We start from the raw sequence: 20,120 nt of genomic DNA, 5'->3' as shown, positions 1-20,120 counted from the left end.
ATGTGGAAGCATCTGAAGCCCCAAGCAGGGGTGGAGGATGTTTGCCGGTAGCAGGGCTGCATATGGTTTTTGAATGACTCATGGATCTGGAATTGTTTTGGCTGATTTGATTTGGGGCATGAAAAATTCTCCTTTAAGGAAGACAAAAAAAAAAGTTGTGATGGCAGCAGTGCCAGTCCCAGCCCTGGGTCAGGAAAGTGAATGACAGTGGGAGTGGAAAGACAGAGGCAGAAGTGGGGGTGGTAGCGTGGAGCAGAGGTGGTGGGGGGCAGGGGAGGCCATGTCTGCCGCTCGGATCCCAGCCCCAAGCCCAGAGTCAGAGCTGCAGCTTCTGTCCTGCTCCCCTTGTACTTGAATCCAAGATAAGGGGCTCTTCCCCCGTGGTGAATGGGAGGAACCTCTTCTTGTATTCAAATAAATATGGCAGTTACCAGTCTAAGAGATGGATGTGCAACTTGACCTTGCTTTGCAGTAAACATTTTAAGTAGAACATCTAAAAATAGCTTTGAGAGAGAGAGCAGTGAAAGAATGGAGGTGAGAACTGAAGTACTGGATGTCAGACATGTCTCTAGGATTCACTGCTTTTAGATAACTGGGTTCTTTAAACTTTTGATCTGTTTAGATATCCTCCATGTTCTGTACAGATATAAAGCTTGTTTTTTAACCAACAATAATATTGTAAAATTTAAAGAGTTGATGGATGTTCTGAATAAAAGTGACTTTTTTTTCTGTTTCAAATAGATGAAATTGATAGCTCCTCAATGTCAGATGATGATCGAAAAGAGGTGGTTAATATCCAGACATGGATAAACAAGCCAGATGTAAAATATAATTTCCCATGTAATGAGGTGAAAGAAAATGGACACATGTTTCCCAGGTATCAAAGTACTGTTGTTAGGGCCTGAAAAGGTGGGTGGTACTATTTAAATTACTCCTTCATGTTTAGTGAATCATGGGGAGCTGTGCCAGTAAATAACTTTTCTCCCAGAAAATTCTAATAACTGTATTATTTATTCTCTCTCACTTTTTTACACTCTGCAAAAGTGTAGTACACAGAATGGCGTTAGCTGTGTTTTGCAAAGATACTCAGATAAATATTCTCACTAAGGTTAGGCTTATTTTCAGCACCAGGGGGTCTCCAGGTAGTCACATGATTCTGCTCTTTCCTTATTGAATTCCCCACAAGGGTGTGTTGATGTATTGCTATTCTGAAATGAGGCACAGTTCAATTGACCTTCATTAACTGGTTATGAGGAGGAACTGGAGCATGATGTGTATTGCATCTTCCCTTCCCTGGCCAAAGAATGACTGTAGATCTATTGTATTGATATTTGAAAGCTGTGCGTGTTGGCTAGCACATAGCGTGGATTATCTTTACTATTACACTTTCTACAGGCTTGACCACCTACAAGTTCAATTTGTTTGATAAGCTTTTTCTCTTAAGTCATCTCTTAGTTACTGCAACACACATGTATTGTTTGAGGGAGATTCCATCGCGAAAAGGATTGGCTTACATACAGTCTCGTCAGGCGCTAAATTCTGTAGTTAAAATCACATCCAAGAAGAAACACCCTGAACTAATCACCTTTAAATATGGAAACAGCAGTACTTCAGGCATAGAAATTTTGGCAGTTGAAAGGTAAGAACGTTTCACATACATACTGCTCACAGAACAAATGGCCTGCCCCTGTGATATGTACAGTGCCATTAACTTCATTTTACTACTCAGGGAAATCAGTCTTCAGTACACTTTGTTGGAAACACTTAGCATTTTTATAGAAAAGTACACTTATTGTATAGTGCTTAGTATATCAGTCTGAAAGACCACGTTGAAAAAAACGTTTCTTCTCTACCCCTGTATCCCTATAAACATCTCTGAATATGTTTAACCAAGAGTTTTATCTCTTCAATCAGCAGTTGTCAGCTTTTTAAGACTGCAAGAATAGCCCAACTTGAGTCAGAAGTGGGTGGGTGCAAGGACCCATCTGCTGCCATTGCTTCTCCCTGCTGTGGCATAAAGACCCCAATGCTGAATGTCACCAAAGCCCCACGTCTGCAGGCTGGATCCAGTGGTTTGGGGCTCATAGGTTGCTGACCCCTTGTCTTAGGTGATTCTTGCAGCCATTTTAGTGTAAAAAGTGGATGTGATAAGCCCAGTATAAGAGGCTTGAAATCAGCTTTATTATGCTACAAAACCTTTAGTCTGATATCTGGAACATCCAGATGCATGAAATCTTAGGGCAGGAAGGGACCTCATACGATCATCTAGTCCAAACTAGATGCTTCTCAAAGTTGGATTTATGCAGAGAGCAAGAATAGAAGGGCAGGGATGGAAACGTCTTCAGATTAGGGATTGCATATATTGGTGAGGTAAGCTCTAGAGAAAACTTGAACTTCATTGACTAGGGGGTCTAATTAATTTGCTTTTTTGCAGAAGCTGTGAAAAACTGTTGTCCGCAGTCACCAGGAAATATTGTATTGGCCTCAATTTCCCATGAAATCAGCCTTAAAAAAACTCAAAAGTATATTATTATTATTATTATAATACGCTGTTTTAGAATGTCCCAGTGCTTACTGCAATACAAAAACATGACAATCACTAGCCATAGATCGCATGATTAAGAATTACTCTCTGCCAGTGAGGTAGACTAAGTGAAGGTGGCAGTCAGTGAAGTGAAAATGTTTCTATTAATATTAGCATTAATTAGTATTCCAAAACATTTTGTAGATACCTTTTGTAAATGCTACATATAACTATGATGATATGAGTTACAATTCATATTGAATATAAATTTTATGTTTAAATTTAGATTTAAATGTAATATTCAGATGTATAATAATATGATAAAGTATATATAATTTACTTCCTGCGGAATTTACTATTAAAGTAAATGATGATCTGCTCAGGTCCCTTCTGACCCTACTAACTATGAAACTGTATGGTATATGCCTCTCTGCCAGTCAGTGGCAAGGGGTGAGACTGCCAAGAAATACCCACGAAATTGGCTGTTTGAGCCACGACCAAGCTATGAAAATTGATTTGTCTTTCTGTGAGTTAAATAGACCCCCCTACCAATGAAAATACCTTCTTTTCTATTAGTAAATTTGTTGACTGATCTCCAGGGGCATTTAACCCAATCATTTTCATCAACAGTAAATTACCACGAAGAAAACTTTCGCACTAATGCAGTGGTTCTTGATCTTGTTAGACTCTAGGCACCCCTTAGCAAATGTCAACTTCATTTCTGGGGGGGGTTTGGCTACCAAAAAGAGAGCAATTTTTTTTGTTGTGATTTTTTTGAGTTCTTTGAAACAAAAAGGCAAAATGTTTTAAATATTTTAAGTTTTCATTTGAAATCTCTGAGATCTGAAGTCTTACTGAGATCATAAATGAACTTTACTTTTTCCACAATGGGTTTATATTTAACAAGAGGGTTTTTTGTTTGTTTTCCCCAAATCTAACCATGATTTAAGTTGGAGAAAAATACAGACACGATTTTTTTGACTGGCATAGGAATCTTTATAGATTTATTAATGATGGCTCGCTCTCCTCCTTCCCTCATCCTCCAACTTTTTTTTTTTGTTTAGATATTTAATTCCAAACGCAGGTGATGCTACCAAAGCCATTAAACAACAGATCATGAAAGTTCTGGATGCTTTGGAGAGCTAATGAAATAGAAGACTTTGAAGATAATGGTTTAGAAGGAAGAAGCAACCATATGGACACAAAATGACTGCTTCCCACCCGAATACTAACTGAAGAGAATGGTTCCATTTGCTGCCGGCAGTGTCTGAGTAGCAGGCTTAAGATAGGGTAAATTATCAAATTTCTGAGCAGGTTTTTTAATTCTTTATTTTTGTTTAACATTTTCAGGGGGTTTTGCAGAAGTTGTTTATTATAAAGGTCAGTTTGTTTGGTTCTTTTAAGCCACTTTAATGTAGCTGACTTGTACCTTCAAAGATGCAGAATGCAGCTCAGTTTTGTAGAACCGCTATCAAGAAAATGTAGCTCTTTTAGGTACAAAAATAGTAGAAAATGGGAATGTTTTAAGTGACCTTGAAAAGTAGAAGTCAGAAATGACTTATGACTTAACTTCTGTAAATTTGTTTTTTCCTGCTGGGTAGTATCAAGGACTCATAACAATACTCAGGTTTTTAAATGGAAGAAACAAAAGCTCAGTAACTCTACTTCCTCCTTTTAAAATGACTGGAACCCAGTTAAAGGAATCTTGGACTCCCAAGTGACTGCAAAATGAAAACCATTCTGTGAAACTTTTTAAATATCCTCTGAACTATCAGGTAAAATAATTTGAATGGGTAAATGATGAGAAGCAAAATACCAACCTGAAGTGTGGACAATATTAGTCTTATGACAGGGTTATGGCTTTGAAGTTATGCAAACTAACGGTTTCCAGGAGAAAAAACACTATTCCTGTTTGTAGTAAAAGTTGGTGGGCACCTTGCTATTGGAATTCATGTTATGTGATAGCATAAGAGTTGAAAATAAGCTGTCTGTCTCCCAGAAGAGTAAAACATCTGTTCTCGGAGCTTTTTTAAGAACCTTCAGTTCAGCATAGATGGATTTTGCACTAACTTGTAGGTGTGTTTGAAGCAAGACTAATGCACACAAATAAAGAGATCCAAGCAATGTATATATCTGATAATTGTATTTAATTGAATGTTGTCTTCATTCAGTGTTTTCAAGTCATTTGTTCTGTTTTTTCCTTTCAATCACATCCAAATACTTTAATGTCTGAGAAACCAACAACTATTCTACAAGAAATCTTCAGCTTTCATACTTAAAATAACTTTGGTTCTCCATATTACTAAACCCAATCCTGGAAGGATGCCCTTATGGCCATAATATAACTGGTCATGGGAAAACTACCAAAATCTGTAGAATAATTATTAAGGGGATTAGCTGTGCTGTGTGGAATCTGCTGAGTATTTGCAGGTCATAAAATGTAAAAATTGATGTATCGTAAAAGAGATCAAATAAAACTGACCTTTATAATAAATAGCTATTCTATGTTATTTTTAGTAGGAATCAAGCTAAGGCACCTTAATTCTGGAACTAACTCCTTTTTAATATCTGAATAAACACCAATAGAACTTAAACTATTGAACATATTTGCATGAAACTGCACTTGGGCCCATGATCCTGTATTTATAGTTCTGCCCTGCAGCTGTTGTCTTACATTTTCCTCCTCCTATCCCCTTCCAAAAATCTCCTGAAGAGCCTCCTGACTCTGTGCCTACTTCAGCAATGAGATTTTTCATAATGTTAATGTAAAGATGTTTGTGTTACTGTTTATAAACCACAGTTGTAAATAAAGCAGTACAATTTGAACATAAATTGTTCTAACCAGAGATACTTAATTTTATGCGGTGTGATTTCTGTGGGCCTAATTTCACTTTTTTAAATGTAATTTTTATTAGGGGTGAACTTGATGCATAAAGTGAGAGACTTAAGCCACACTTCATGTGGAACTGCTGTCAGTATTTTCAAATTTTCTCATGTTCACTTCACTTTGAAATAACATTTTATATTTCAGTTGAAGTATAAGAATATAATGTGTTCCATTGTGTCAACAATATACTCATAAACATACAGTTCCCTCACCAATAAAGGGAGGAGACAAACATATATTTTTAGTTACTTTGAAAGGGGAGGAGGGACCTGCTGCGCCAGAGTGTACAGTAGCTATTCTACTCTTTCCTGTAGCCGTACAAGTTAGCCAAATTGCTGCATTTTTTATCCTGAATGAATTAGGGTTGAAGTTGAAGCCATTTTACAGGCAACCCCCGCTTAACGCTCTTAATTGATTCTGGAAAAACCGAGCGTTAAGCAGAATCGCACTAAGTGAAACCCATTTCCCCATAAGAATGAACATAAATAGAGATAACTGGTTACTGCTGCAGCTTCTCACCACCGCTGCTGCTGCCTCTTTCTCCCTCCAATCCTGCCTGCCAGTCACTCTGGCCCCATGTGTCAGCCCACACCCTGCACTCCTGCTGCCCCAACCCGGGCCCCCTCTGGCCTCACACCTGCCTGCCCACTCACTGCTCACTGCCTCTGCTTCTCCCCACCCCCCTGCCTGCCTGTCTCTCTGGCACCGTGTGCCAGCCCAGGCCCCCCACTCCTGCTGCCTCGCCCTGGGCCCCTGCTGGTTCTGGCCTCATGGCACCGGTGCAGGCCCCGCACTTATGCCCACCCGCCCACTCACTGTCACTCACTGCTTCTTGCCACCACTGCTGCTGTGCTGACTGCTGTAACAAAACTGGCTCAACGCTAAATAAAATAAGGTATGAATTTTAAATAAGCGCTACAGTGAAATAGCACTAAGTGAAACAGTGTTAAGCGGGGGTTGCCTGTACTTGGATTTCTGCAGTATCATGTAACAGGTAACAGGTAGTATTTTCTGGTATTGATACAATTGTTGCATGTCTAATCACTAGTGATCCTGGAGATAAATTGAAACTTCTTTCATTTTCTGTTTTATTTCATTCTCTTTTGGTGATCATGCTGAAGTCATTGTAAAAAATCTCAGAACTTTACTCCTTTAATATTTTTTTTCTTATTTGGAGGATCTCCATTTTCTTTTATGAAGTCTGGATCAGCAACTAGTTTTTATGCTTTCTTAATTATTTCTCTCACACATTTGATTATTCTTCCAGGAATATTTTTCTTTAAGCCAGCCTCCAAGACAAAATTAATATTCAGGACCTTCTATTCCCATGGAAGCACCAAGAACACTAATAATTATATGTTGTCTTCAGTCCCACAGATTTTTATGCATGTGTTTTAAGTCTTCATGCATAACCCAATGGGCCTAACATCCATAAAATTATATGCACAAATTATTCCTAATACTGCATTATCTCCACAGATAAGCAAAGTACAAACACACTCTTATTTTGTCATCTTAAGAGTTAATAAGAGATTCATTACTGCTCTTTCAGTTAGGCTTCTAATCTGGGTATGCCAGGAAGGCCAAAGCAGAACTGGAGTTGCAGCTAGCAAGGGATGTGAAGGGTAACAAGAAGGGTTTCTACAAGTATGGTGGTAGCAAGTGGAGAATCAGCAAAACTGTGGGTCTTTTACTGAATGGGAGAGGCAACCTTGAGACAGAGGGTGCAGAAAAGGCTGAAGTGCTCAATGCCTTTTTTGCCTCGGTCTTCATAGGCAAGGTCAGCTCCCAGACTACTGCACTGAGCAGCAGGGTTTGGGGAGGAGGTGATCAGCCCTCAGTGGTGAAAGAACAGGTTAGGGGGCTGCTTAGAAAACCTGGAAATCTACAAGCACCCTGAGGGTGCTGAGGGAGTTGGTTGATGGAATTGTGGAGCTATTGGCCATCGTCTTTGAAAACACATGGCAATCAGGAGAAGTCCCAGATGATAGGAAAAGGGCAAGCATAGTGCCCATGTTTAAGAAAGGGAAGAAGGCACATCCAGGAAACTACAGATCAGTCAACCTCACCTCAGTCCCTGGAAAAATCATGGAGCAGATCCTCAACGAATCCATTTCTAAGCATTTGGAGGAAAAGAAGGTGATTAGGAACAGTCAGCATAGATTCATCGGGGGCAAGTCATGCCTTACCAACCTGATTGCCTTCTGTGATGAGGTGACTGGCTCTGTGGATGCAGGGAGACTAGTGGACGTGGTGTACCTTGATTTTAGCAAGGCTTTTGATATGGTCTCCCACAACGTTCTCACAGGCAAGCTAAGGAAGTATGGACTGGATGAACGGACTGTAAGCTGGATAGAAAACTGGCTGGAGCATTGGGCTCAGAGTAGTAATCAATAGTTCAATGACTAGTTGGCAGCTGGTAGCAAGTGGAGTGCCCCAGGGGTCAATCCTGGGGCTGGTTTTGTTCAGTGTCTCCATCAGTGACCTGAAAGATGGCATGGCGTGCATCCTCGGCAAGTTTGCAGATGACACCAAGCTTGGGAGAGTAGTACATATATTGGAGGGTAGGGCTAGGATTCAAAGGGACCTAGACAAAATGCAGGATTGGGCCAAAAGGAATCTCATGAGGTACAACAAGAACAAGTGCAAAGTCCTGCACTTTGGATGGAACAGTCCCGTGCACTGATACAGACTGGGGGCTGACTGGCTGGGCAGCAGCTCTGCAGAAAAGGGCCTGGGGGTTACAGTGGACAATAAGCTGAATATGAGTCAACAGTGTGCCCTTGTTGCCAAGAAGACTAACAGCATAGTGGGCTGCATTGGTAGATGTGTTGCCAGTAGGCCAAAAGAAGTGATTATTCCCCTCTCTTCAGCACTGGTGAAGCCACATCTGGAGTACTGTGTTCAGGTTTGACAAAGGGTCTGGACAAATTGGGAGAGTGTCCATTGGAGGATGACAAAAATGGTTTGGGCGCTGGGGCACATGACTTACAAGGAGAGTTTGAGGGAACTGGGCTTACTTAGTCTAGAGAAGAGACTGAGAGGGGACTTAATAGCAGGCTTCAACTACCTGAAGTGAGGTTGAAAAAAAGATGGAGCTAGACTGTTCTCAGTGGTGGCAGATGACAGAAAAAGGAGCATCCATCTCAAGTTGCAGCAAGGGAAGTTTAGGTTGGATATTAGGAAGAATGGTCTCACTAGGAGGGTAGTAAAACACTGCAACAGGTTACTCAGAGAGGTGGTGGAAGATCCATCCCTGGAGACTTTCAAGACCCGGCTAACCAAACTCTGCCTGGGATGATCTAGTTGGGGATGGTCCTGTTTGAACAGGGGGTTGGACTAGATGACCTCCTGAGGTCTCTTCCAACCCTAACTTTGTATACTTTTATACATCTTTCCAAGTCTGCTCAACAGTGTTACATTTTATATGAACAATATTTTCAAATGTTTCTTCAAAAGTATTGAAATACTTGTATCTTTCCTATTTTAATATAGAAATATTATTTAAAAATCTGTAGACTTTTGACACCTACTCTGTAATGACTTGTGTTGTTGAGGGGGAAAAATAATGTTTGAAGTTCAGGCTTTCAACCCTTCTGTGTTCAAGTTCTGTTTCCAAGCCCTTTTTTTTCCCCTTCAGGCATTATTATCTTATAAGTGGACCTGTGCGCTATTATATAAGTGGACCTTGCACTTGTGGGTTTCTTATGGCAGTCCTCCTAAGTAGGTGTCTGTACCATGCTATGTATTCCTACCCTTGCCATCTGAACTGCAACATCACCTTTTCAGACCATATTGACAAATATGCTGAATGATAGGATGGTTCTGTGTGCTAGATGTATATTGCTATATAAAAAATTGAACATCTTTTTCCATTGATGTGACCTAAGCAAGATGTTTTGTACTTCTAGCTATGTGGGTTAAAGCATGTTGTATTTTTTTATCATGCAAGTGATAAACAGCAGAGTTAAGTAAAAAACAAACAAACAAAACAACAACAACAAAAACACCTGAAATGATCTTGAAACCTAGAAGACAAAATAAATTTTTGAAGTAACTTAAAATGAAAAATAAAAAGGTATGTGTCTTCTGTGTGTGTATAAGACAGGAATTCCTGGATAGTAGGCGATGCAGTTTTGGCCTTTGGCAAAGATCACATCTTTGTAGTGTTTGTTTTTTATTTTATTTTAACATCTAACAGTGTTTTCTATAGAGAAACATTGGATGACAAAGATCTGCTTTCCCTTGACAATTTATTTTTTAGCCTAAAAGACGATTCTTCCAATGAAAGACATGCTTTAAAAGCTGAGAACAATGCAGGGACAGGAGGGACCTGGCTAAAAGCATAGCACTTGGCTTTAGGGTTAATTAAACTCATCTGCTTGGGAACCTGTGGAGCATGGGATCCTTTGAAAACAGGAGTCTGAAGTTGAAAGTGCCCTGTTAAAAGATGCTGGGTTTTGGTAGTAGCCATGTTGGTCTAAGGACATAGGCAGGCAAGGTGCTTTGAGTACATGTGACATCTTTTATTAGATGAACTGAGTAGTTGGAAAAAAGTTCTTAGCAAGCTTTTAGGTGCAATCACCCTTCTTCACGCATGGGGAGTCTCTGCTGTTCTGAGACCCCCCGCAAGGGAAGAGAGAGAGGCAAGTTTTGTATTTCTTGTCCTGGCATGATCTGGTTCCATTTGCCAATGCCAGGACAAGAAATGCAAAACCTGCAAACATATCTCCACCACCCCCACAATTACTACACCCCACAACAGAACCATCACCTTTCCTGGATCCTATACCTGCACCTCCAGAAATGTAATATAGCTCATCCAGTGTACCAAATGCCCTGAGGGAAAATGTTGGTGAAACCAAACAACAACTGTGCACCAGAATGAATGCACACTGAAAATCTATCAAAGACAAGAATACCCAACTGCCTGTGGGGACACATCTCACAGCACAATCGCTCCCTCTCTGATCTCTCACTTACAGTCCTTAAAAGGAACTTACAAAACACCTTCTGCAGAGGAGCCTATGACCTGCGCTTCATAAATCTACTGGATACAAGAACTCATGGAATCAATATAGACAGCGGATTTATGACATATTACAACCTCCCTGACATCAGATTCACCAGGTACCTGCCTGACAGCCTCGTTTTTACCTTGTACTCTATCACTCCACTGCCTCCCTTCAGCCTTTTCTTCCCTGCTCTTCCCCCTCTGCCTCACTTTTTGTCTTTCTAGTTCTTCCTATTTACACATTCACTGATATCCTGCCACACTTTTAGCATCTCTCTTTCTTTGGGGTCTCCCAACCAGCAGACTTCCCCATGCCTGAAGGAGGGTGACTGTGCCCAAAAGCTTGCCAAGAACTTTCTTTTCCAACTGCTCAGTTGGTTTAGTAAAAGACATCACAACTAGTGCAAGAACCTCGCCTGCCTGTTAAAAGATGGGTTGTGGTGATGTTTATGAATAACATCCCTGTCGCTTAGACCTGCTTTGACTCAACGTATCCTTGTATTGCTTTGCTGAATTTTAGTGACACCCCATTGTGTAAATTCATTTCACTCGTTCTTAATGGAGTAGCAGTAGGGTCTTTGTGCTGCTGCTCCTACTGCTGCATGGGGCCGAGTCCACAGCCCGTCCCTGTGCCTCGGGCTTCCTACGTGAAATCCCCCTGTTCAGCTTGATGGGGAGACTCAAGGGTTTGGGCCGGTGCGCGAGGGTTGCGGCTGTCCTGCAGGCTGCGACTGCGTACACAGCCTGGCTCGGGCCAGGCCGGGCTCCACTCCCCGTCCAGGCCTGGCTACTGTGTGCCCGGCTTGGCCAGGATACTAGCCCGAGGGCCCCGTACAGTGCACGGGCCCGGGGGTCTCCCACAGCCTCAGGCTCAAACTGCGGGCAGCCACCCGTGCCTGTCACCGCCCCGCCCGGGCAGACCACATGTCTGCCTCTCCACTCGCCCCGCCCGCCAGCGGACTACAGCTCCCAGCAGCCCCGGGGCTGTCCGGCTTCCCGGGGCGCATTGGGTATGCGCCGCCCCGCCCCCTGTCCCATTAGGATGCTGTTGGCACGCGGAGCTATGGCGAGTGAGTGACCGTAGCCGGGCGCGGGGCGCTTTCTGGGGCTGCCGGGCGGTTCCCGCTTTAACACCCCCGGGCTCTTGCTCCCCTGCTCCTGGAGTGTGCCTGGCTTCTTTTACACACACGCGCGCGCGCACACACACACACACACACTGCATGCACACGGGTACTGTATACAGGCATACAAACACACACACAAGACTTCTCTGCCCTGCCAAGGCCACAATTCCCCGAAGGGAGAAGGAAGCGAGCTCAGGGCTGACTGGAAAGGGTGGGGCCTGCTCTCTTCCCCCAGCCCCAGGGCTTCCTCTTTGCTTGCCTGTGCGGGAAGGGGGAAGTGGGGGTGCCAGGCTAACAACTGGCTGCTGCCAAAGACAGGGTGCAGAGCCTGCTGATCTGATCCAAGTGCCTCACCCCCACCCCGACACTTGTCACTGCCTTCAGAGCCTTCAGCAGACACTCCTGTTCGGTTATTTGCGTGCTTGTGTGTGCCTGCAACATTTAGGGTCTAAAACCGAACCCTGGTTTGCTCAGTCCCTGCGGGTGGGTAAGAGGGGAGCTTATTTCTGCTAGCATTTTCCTCTTATTTGTCCACACAACATGTTTCCAAAAGCCTGATCTCAGAATCATTCTGCTTTTGTAAACTACAAGGGTGTTTTGGAGCGTGCGCAACATGGGCAAAGCAGTGGAGTGCCCCAAGGTTACTTGCACTCGCCTCTGAAAGCTGCTGGCAGATCTGGAGGCTGGGGTCTTCTAATAAGCCTTTAAATGTGTCTTCTGAAGAAGCTCAAAATGCACCAAATGCAGAGACATGTTGCAAGAAAGTTGCTGTAAGCCCCTACCTCTCTGCTTGTACTCTACCATCTAAAGGGAGCAACGCATTTAAATATCTCTTATTTATGAAGCCTCCTAAATCTCCACAAAGTGGCTAAGGGCTCTTAACAAGTTAAGAATCTGAGGCATAGAAAAAAAGAGAGAGGTAGTCAGCTGTGGCAGTCTAAAGTCAGGTAGGAAGCAGGGCAAGTTGGCAAAGTAGGCTGTTGCCTAGGAAGCTGTTGCCTTTCTGAACCAGTCAATCACTAAGGTGCCCCACTGCTTTGCTTTCTGTGGCACAGAAAACTTAAGTCACTCATGGTTTGGTTTTTAAACCCCATGTCAAGGTATTCATGTTCAATATTGTATGTGCTCGGTATGTGAATCCAAAGGTTTAAAGTCTGGCTTTCTTTCAGTGGCTAATTTCTCCAATGTAGTATTTTTCTCTGAATTTCCAGAGGAAAAAAGGGAGTTCTGGAAAAACCACAGACTCCCACCATTGCTAAATGAGTTCTCTGACTGACTTCATGCCTGTTGCATACAATTGCAGTGAGAAGCTGTTTACTTGGTTGCCCCTGTAAACAGCAACATAGTTAGGATTTACCCCTTGGCCCTTATTTGCTTGGCTGCTGAAATGCTGACGAAAGGTGGAAGATGGTCTTTTCCTGTCTGGTCATGATCACGTCCTCTTTTCTGGGACTAGTTTTTGGCTCCCTCTCTGCCCAGGGCATCCAATCCATTTAGTATAACTGGGACATGTTTTACTAGGGTTGCTTTGGCTCATTTCATCTTCTCTGTCATTAGACTTCCGTCTGGCACTAATTCAGCTGAATGTACAGTCTGTCAAATCAGAAAACCTGCAACGTGCCTGTGGGCTAGTAAGAGAAGCAACAGCCAAAGGTGCAAAAGTTGTGGTTCTGCCTGTGAGTATTGACCTGATCTCCTCAAACTACTATTCCCCTCTTCCCTATGTCATTATATACTGTGCATTTCTGTACTGTGTGTTTCTGTCTCCTGTCTGGTACATTAAGGTGCCCTCAACAGGCTCTGAAAGAAACTAAATCATAGTGTCCCATAACAGATCTTAACAATGCATGAAAGAATCTGTCATGCAGCTAGAATTGGTTGGAGCTGGTAAGTTGTCTTTATGTGACAGTAGTTTCCAAGCTAAGTTGTGTTCATTTGTACTCAAGGTAACTTCATTAACTTGAGTGACCTCATTGTAGATTTGTAATAGTTTAACTGGATCATGAACGACACATGCCTCTGGCAGCTGCGGGGGCATGGTGGTGGCAGGAGCACGGTAGCAGTAAGCAGGGAGCTCCCGCAGACGCTGCTGGCACTGTGGGTGGCAGTGGGGATGAGAGGGGTGGTAAGTGCTGACCAGGGGTCGGTGACCACCTGCAGACGCTGCTGGCAGCAGTGGCCAGTGGGGATCGCTGACCGCCTACAGACACCACAGGTGGTGTCAGCAGTGGGGACTGGGGGGTGGCAAGTGACAACCACCCACAGGCGCCACTGACAGTGTGGGCGGCACCTTTTTGTAGGGGGCGCACCACCACGCTCGGGTTGCAATGTGCCCGTGTGCACCCCCTACGCATTGCCCCTGAACTGGGTGCCTGGGACTTTTCTTACCAGTATGGAAACCTTATGTGACAGAAAAAGAGTTGGTTTTCCAATCAGCAGAATGTTTATATGTCCCTCGGAGAACACAGATGTCTTTGCCACTTTTTTTTGGCCTTCTCACCAAATATGTATGCAGAGTGAAGAAGTGAGATGGAAAGGATCCAGATCTTTCAAGTGACTTGTTTGTCTGTGAGTTTTCTGGCCCTCATATTCTTGTTAAAACGTGTCTTTAAAACCCTGAGATCTGGGTTTAAGAGAGAAAATACCCACCTAAAAAGAGGTGGTAACACTAGCACCCAACTATTAAAATGTGTTTTGATTCAAAAACTCCCCTTCCTGTGACTGAACACTTCTCCTTCCTGATCACTTTGTTAGAGATATGGGTGGGGCACCTATATACATGCCAGATGTCTGCTCCGTTGTGTGCTAGTTAGCATGTGTCAGAGCAGACTCAGTCAAGTCTGCTAGACAGTGTGAATTAGCATGCTCCAGCACCCCCTGCATTATGTGTATTCATCATCCCTGTGCTTCAAAGTGGCAGCAGGGGGGCTTTAACTAAAGCTTGAATGAGCTTTATTAAAGCACCCCCACTGCCATTTTGAAGCACAGGGTGCTGAATACATGTGATGCTGCAGGAGCTTTAATTAGAGTGGCTCTTAGAGCTGCTCTAATTAAAGCACCCTCCCCTCCTCCATCCCAGAGCATGTGTAAAGACACCCATGATTTTCATTAAAACCTTAAATGGCTTCTGATCTGCTTTCTGATTTGCATTCTGTTGTTATTTACATAAATGCATGCACTAACAAAGGTGACTTTCAGTGATTCGATAAGCTTTATGTGTTCCCAGGGCTAGTCATTAATCCTCTGCTGTGCAATCCTTGACCCATGAAGGCAAAGTTCTTGTCAGAGTGGACTCTAGATCTGAATTTTTAAGAGGCGAAAATTTTTCCCTTCTCCTGTTGGTTAACCAGTATTTGGTAAACTTTCCTGCTCTGTTGTACCAATGTACCTCTGGCATAAGAAATCTGACCTTTGATTACCCTGCCCTGGGCCGCCTACTTTGCCATTACCAATTGTTTGCTAGTTATACATACAAAGGCTAAAACCACCAGACTTTTTTCATCACGATGCAGGGGTTAGCAAGCATGAACTCTACATGGTTCATCCTCTCTCAAGTTATTTTGTGCTTATATGTAATATTTTGCCAGACAGTCTTAAAGCACAAAACGAACAGCCGTGATGTAAACTTGTAGCACCACTGGGAAGTAGGCAGAAATTATCATCTTCTCAAGTCTTTTCTTAAAAAAAAAAAAAATTAGATGGGGCACCTACTACACAGGGAGCTGAAGAGACTTGCTCACGATTACCTAAAGCCTGTGGCAGAACTCGGCAAGGAAACACAGTCTGACTCCCAGTCCTGAGCTTATGCTACAAGCTCATCTTTCATCACTCCAACCCCCTCTAATACCTGGTAGTGCTGCACTGGGCTGTACGCCACCTGGCATAAGTGCTGAGCTGCGGTGGGGAGAGGGGAAGAATTTTTCCTGTTACACATTTACTACTGGATTTGTCAGTTTTTCCTTTAGTCCTGCACACAGAAACAGCATGGACAAAACCAATATTTAAAAATTGACATTAAGAAACTTAAATCCAGTTATTAGAATTAAATCCCTGTCCCCCAGCCTAAAAATGTATGAAATGTAACTGTCTTTTAAAAAATAGTTTTGACCTTAGAGAACAGTTCTTTTTTTGCTTCAGGAAATGCTGGCCTTGATGGTCACAGTAATTCTGATGCAGCTTGCAGGCCATTGTATTTAGTCACAGCAGTAACAAATCACACAAGCATATGTGGCTCTGATGTCATGCTTTACAGTCTCTTGGGCACACTAGTTCTGGGGTATTTGGTTCATTGCTCTGGTGCTGAAGGTTGATGGTGCCACATTCTGTTGTCTTAGCTGCACTAGTTGTGCTGATGATATTTCAGGATTGAACATCTGACGTGTTCTGAACGTCATGCTCTGAACATCTGCACAGAGGCGGAAAGGGATCTTGGAGTCATTGTTGACTCTAGGTTGAATGTGAGCCGCCAGCGTGAGGAAGCTGTCAGTAAAGCTAACTGCACCTTGTCTTGCATCCACAGATGCATCACAAGCAGGTCCAGGGAGGTGATTCTCCCCCTCTATGCAGCATTGGTCAGGCCACAGTTGGGGTACTGCATCCAGTTCTGGGTGCTGCACTTCAAGAGAGATGTGGTCCAGAGAGGGTCCAGAGGAGGGCCACTGGCATGATCAGGGGCAGCAGGGCAGGCCATATGAGAAGAGACTAGAGGGCCTGAACCTATTCAGCTTCCACAAGAGAAGGCTGAAGTGATATCTGGTGGCCATCTACAAATTCACCGGAGGGGGGGGATCAGCAAGGAATAGGAGATGCCCTGTTCCCCTGTGCACCACCCAGGGTAACTAGGAATAATGGCCACAAGTTGATAGAGAGCAGGTTCAGACTAGACATCAGGAGGCATTACTTTACGGTTGGGGCGGGTAGGACCTGGAACCAACTTCCAAGGGAAGTGGTGCTCGCTCCTACTTTGGGGGTCTTTAAGAGGAGGCTGGATAAACATCTCACTGGAGTCATATGACCCCAGCATTCATTCCTGCCCAAGGCAGGGGTCAGAATTGATGATCTGTTTAGGTCCCTTCCAACCCTAGCTACTATGATACTCTGACATCCAAGGAGATATCAGTGGGATAAGACTGAACAGTAGTTTGAGTCCTGGAGCACATAAAGCTAAAAGGGACCCCTTTGATCATCAATTTCTTTCTTTCCCAAGTAGGAGCAGGGCATGGACTGATGTTTGTACTAGAGACCGAGGACATGAGAATTGTGTGGATAAAGCATTTAACAGATTGTTTCAGGAGGCCTTGAAGAAGGAGAAATACTTTAGAAAATAATTTGGATTGAAAAAAACCCACTTTTTGAATGTGGACTGTGCACAAAAGCAAAAACCCCACTGGTCCTGCTAAGACCCACACAGCTCAGAACTTGTCAAACCAGCCACTTGGGACTAGATGGCTGGGAACCCTTGTGAAATGCACAGATACATTAACCCTAGACTATTGGATCTTATTGCAACTAGATTGGCAAGTGAGCAAAGCTTGTTACCATCAGTTTGGGCTCTATGAAATGGGCTGGTGGTGACTGATTCAGTTTCCATTGGAGATTCATTCCCATTGAACTGCCATCAGTACTGGCACTGATTATGTTCCTTGTGTTAAGCCTAGAGGTCACTTAATTAGGCTAGGGACAGAAATTACACATAAACTGGTATAAGTGATCATAAACTGGTTCAAGAGTGTAACACAACAGAAGTTCAGTGCACAGAAATTGCTTTTAAAAAGGTCAAAACCAGCTTGAAATAAACCTGGATAGATGTAGTATTGGATTTAATTGATTTAAGTTAGATTGGTTTATTGAAATCCTGTCCCAGATCTCCAGATTCAAGTTAACTCACAGTCCCCCAACATCCCAGGATGCTTAGCACCTCCCCTGCAAACCCCCTCTTGGAGGTTGGGCGGGCTAACCTTGGCCCAAGTTGTCTACTCCAACCAAGCAGAGAGGCATGCTCTAGTGCCCCCTAGCTTCTGGCCTGGGCTGCTGCAGGCAGATGGCTGCATTCCTGGAATCAGAAGTAAGTGCCTGTTCACTTGCTTATCAGTTCAATCTGGGCATTTTAGGCTAACCTGCAAAGATTGAATCAGTTCAGCCTCAGGCTTTTTGTCTGTCTGTATTTAGCCTCAATGGGCATTCATAATTCTACATGCTGAGGACTGTTTAAAAAAAAAAACAACAAAAAACCTAAGTAAATAGCAGAGCTGACCTAAGCAGAGTGTGGGGCTCAGGGCGAATCAGCCCATGTGGGATTCCACCCCCTCTCTGATCCTGGACGTGGAGGCCCGGGGCGGTGGGGTGGTGGTAGCGAGCAGCTAGACACAGAGCTTCCACTTTGCCCAGCTCTGCACCACTGCTGCTTCGCCCCACTCTGTGGGGCCCCCCCAAAGCGTGGGGCCGGAGATGGTCACCCTGAATTGCCCCCCCCACCCCCGGATGGCCCTGGTAAATAGTTTCAGTGGCCCTATCTAGGCATTTAGTGGGCCTTTCAAATTCTAATTTTGTTTCTTTATTTCCCAATCATAGGAATGCTTCAATTCTCCATATAGTGTTAAATTTTTTCGTGAATATGCGGAGGAAATTCCTGGGGAATCCACACAGAAGCTTTCAGAAGTTTCAAAGGAGTGTGGCATCTTTCTCATTGGAGGTAGCTTGTTCTTAATGTCTATCTTGCTCAAATGCAACCCTCTGGGAGTGGCACAGGCAAGAGTGGCTCTCTTCCTTTCTGCAGCTGGATTAGCATTTCATATGTTAGAGTTGGAAATCTGTGTTCTGTTCTTATTCAAGGATCCATTCCAGAACAGGCCGGTGGGAAGTTTTATAACACATGCACTGTGTTTGGACCTGATGGTGCAATGGTGGCAAAGCACAGAAAGGTGAGAAAAAAGCAGTTTGTCAGCAGGTTTTTTGGGTTGATGGCTGATATTTAGCTGTGTTCTGCAAAAGCGATTATGTGGTTTCTTTAATAAGAAGCAAATATATTAGGTCATGTCCAAAAAGAACAGCAGCAATAAGAAATATTGTGCAACTGGTGGAGTGTTTTTCCACTGAAAACCTCAGCATACTTTACAAAGATGAGTAAATATACTTATTTTCTACATGAGGAAAGGAAGGTTCAGGCAGGTGAGTTGATTTTTCCCAATGGGTTATTGCAGAAAGTGGCAGAACACTTAAAATCACCAAAATAAAGTATTGGCTCCACTACAGTCAGTGGGACTCTAGTCGACCCTGAAGTTCCATGTGAGTTCACTGGGACCAGGATTTTCATCCCAAGTCCTCTGCTCCAGCCACTAAACAATGCTTTTGCAGTTTGCAAATCCATTTGGGGGTTAATTTGACCTTTCTAGCTTTCACAGATGCTTGATAGCGATGGACTTATTCAGTGCTTAGCAACCAGTTGCACAGAATTTGTGGACAAATGCCATCTGCCAGGATCTTACAAGCTCTTTGCTGGAGCTGTCTGCAGTGGGTGATTGGCCACCACCTCATACTTGGCTATTGTTTCTACTCCCTCTCTATCTGGGACAGTGGCGAGTAATAATACTGTTCATTGCATGTGGACACCTTTGCTCATGTGAGAGTAGAGGGATTTGTTGTAGGATCACTGAGAAAACAGAAAAAAACAGGGTGCACAATCACTGCCAAACTGAACAAAGTAGGAATGAATTAGGTAGTAGTCACCAAGGTCTAGTGTTCAGCCAGTCACCTTTCCTCATCCTAACCCTTTGTCTTTGCTGTGCTTGTTATATTGATGACGTCTCTAAAATGATTTGGACTTCCACATCTTCTTGGCATCTGAGATTTGAGATTGTTGAAACTGTGCGATGTTGGGAATTTACTCGTCTGGGGAAGTTTTGCAGGCTTATAGCTCAGGTGATGCAGCACCCAAAAGACGGTTATTTTCTAAACTAGGACTCAAGGTTTATTTATAGCAAAGTTTTATGTTAATATAAGTGTTTTTAATATATACCTACTCCTTTAAAAGGCTGTTCTCCTATTTAGTCCAGTGAATGAATTAAATAATATCATCTTGCTATTTCTGAATAAATATTGCTGAAGAAAGCAGAGAAAGCTATTTACAAGTATTTATTAATAATTACTTTCATCTTTAGATTTTTTTTACATTGTTTCTATTATTATATTAAATAATATCAAACTTGATATATGGATAACTAGGTGCCCATTGATTCAATTCTAGGTGTTTACCAGTGCACAAGCCTTTACTCAAATACCTGGGAAGACATATATTCATCTAAGATAGGATCTTATTTTTGACCAATGTCACCATAGTCCCAAAGCGCTAATTAAATCTTATATTGTAGACTAGGAATTCTGACAAAGCTTTGGTCTATGATAAAAAAGTTGGCTACAGGGTTCATATGTTTAACACAGGCTCACATCTGTAAGTATACTTTTGGGTTGTAGGGAGACATCATTAATAGTGCTATGCTGAATAATTTAAAAGGCGTGCCCTGGGTTTGTTTTCTTTTAAACAGATTCATTTATTTGACATTAATATACCTGAGA

General features: G+C 43.1%; 2 protein-coding genes across 4 annotated transcripts in view; both read left to right on the top strand.

The window, feature by feature from the left end:
- The window catches only part of TBC1D23 (TBC1 domain family member 23), a 70,705-nt gene extending 65,331 nt beyond the window's left edge, over positions 1 to 5,374 (top strand). The window contains exons 17-19 of one of the 2 annotated variants that reach the window (XM_019523742.1): positions 742 to 877; positions 1,445 to 1,639; positions 3,589 to 5,374. In XM_019523742.1, the coding sequence (XP_019379287.1) occupies positions 742 to 877; positions 1,445 to 1,639; positions 3,589 to 3,670 (413 nt within the window). In that variant the 3' untranslated portion in view covers positions 3,671 to 5,374. The remainder of the gene's footprint in view (positions 1 to 741; positions 878 to 1,444; positions 1,640 to 3,588) is intronic. The other variant, XM_019523743.1, reaches the window with a different exon arrangement.
- A 6,045-nt stretch (positions 5,375 to 11,419) lies between these two features.
- Positions 11,420 to 20,120, top strand: part of NIT2 (nitrilase family member 2) — a 28,925-nt gene continuing 20,224 nt past the window's right edge. For both annotated transcript variants that reach the window (XM_019523741.1, XM_019523740.1), the window contains exons 1-4: positions 11,420 to 11,495; positions 13,107 to 13,225; positions 18,120 to 18,240; positions 18,381 to 18,469. In XM_019523741.1, coding sequence (XP_019379286.1) covers positions 11,438 to 11,495; positions 13,107 to 13,225; positions 18,120 to 18,240; positions 18,381 to 18,469 — 387 coding nt within the window. In that variant the 5' untranslated portion in view covers positions 11,420 to 11,437. The remainder of the gene's footprint in view (positions 11,496 to 13,106; positions 13,226 to 18,119; positions 18,241 to 18,380; positions 18,470 to 20,120) is intronic.

This window comes from Gavialis gangeticus, unplaced genomic scaffold (assembly GCF_001723915.1).
Source record: "Gavialis gangeticus isolate Ggan-Ray unplaced genomic scaffold, GavGan_comp1, whole genome shotgun sequence".
In the NCBI taxonomy this organism is placed as follows: Eukaryota; Metazoa; Chordata; order Crocodylia; family Gavialidae; genus Gavialis; species Gavialis gangeticus.
This window is presented reverse-complemented; position numbering and strand designations above follow the sequence as displayed.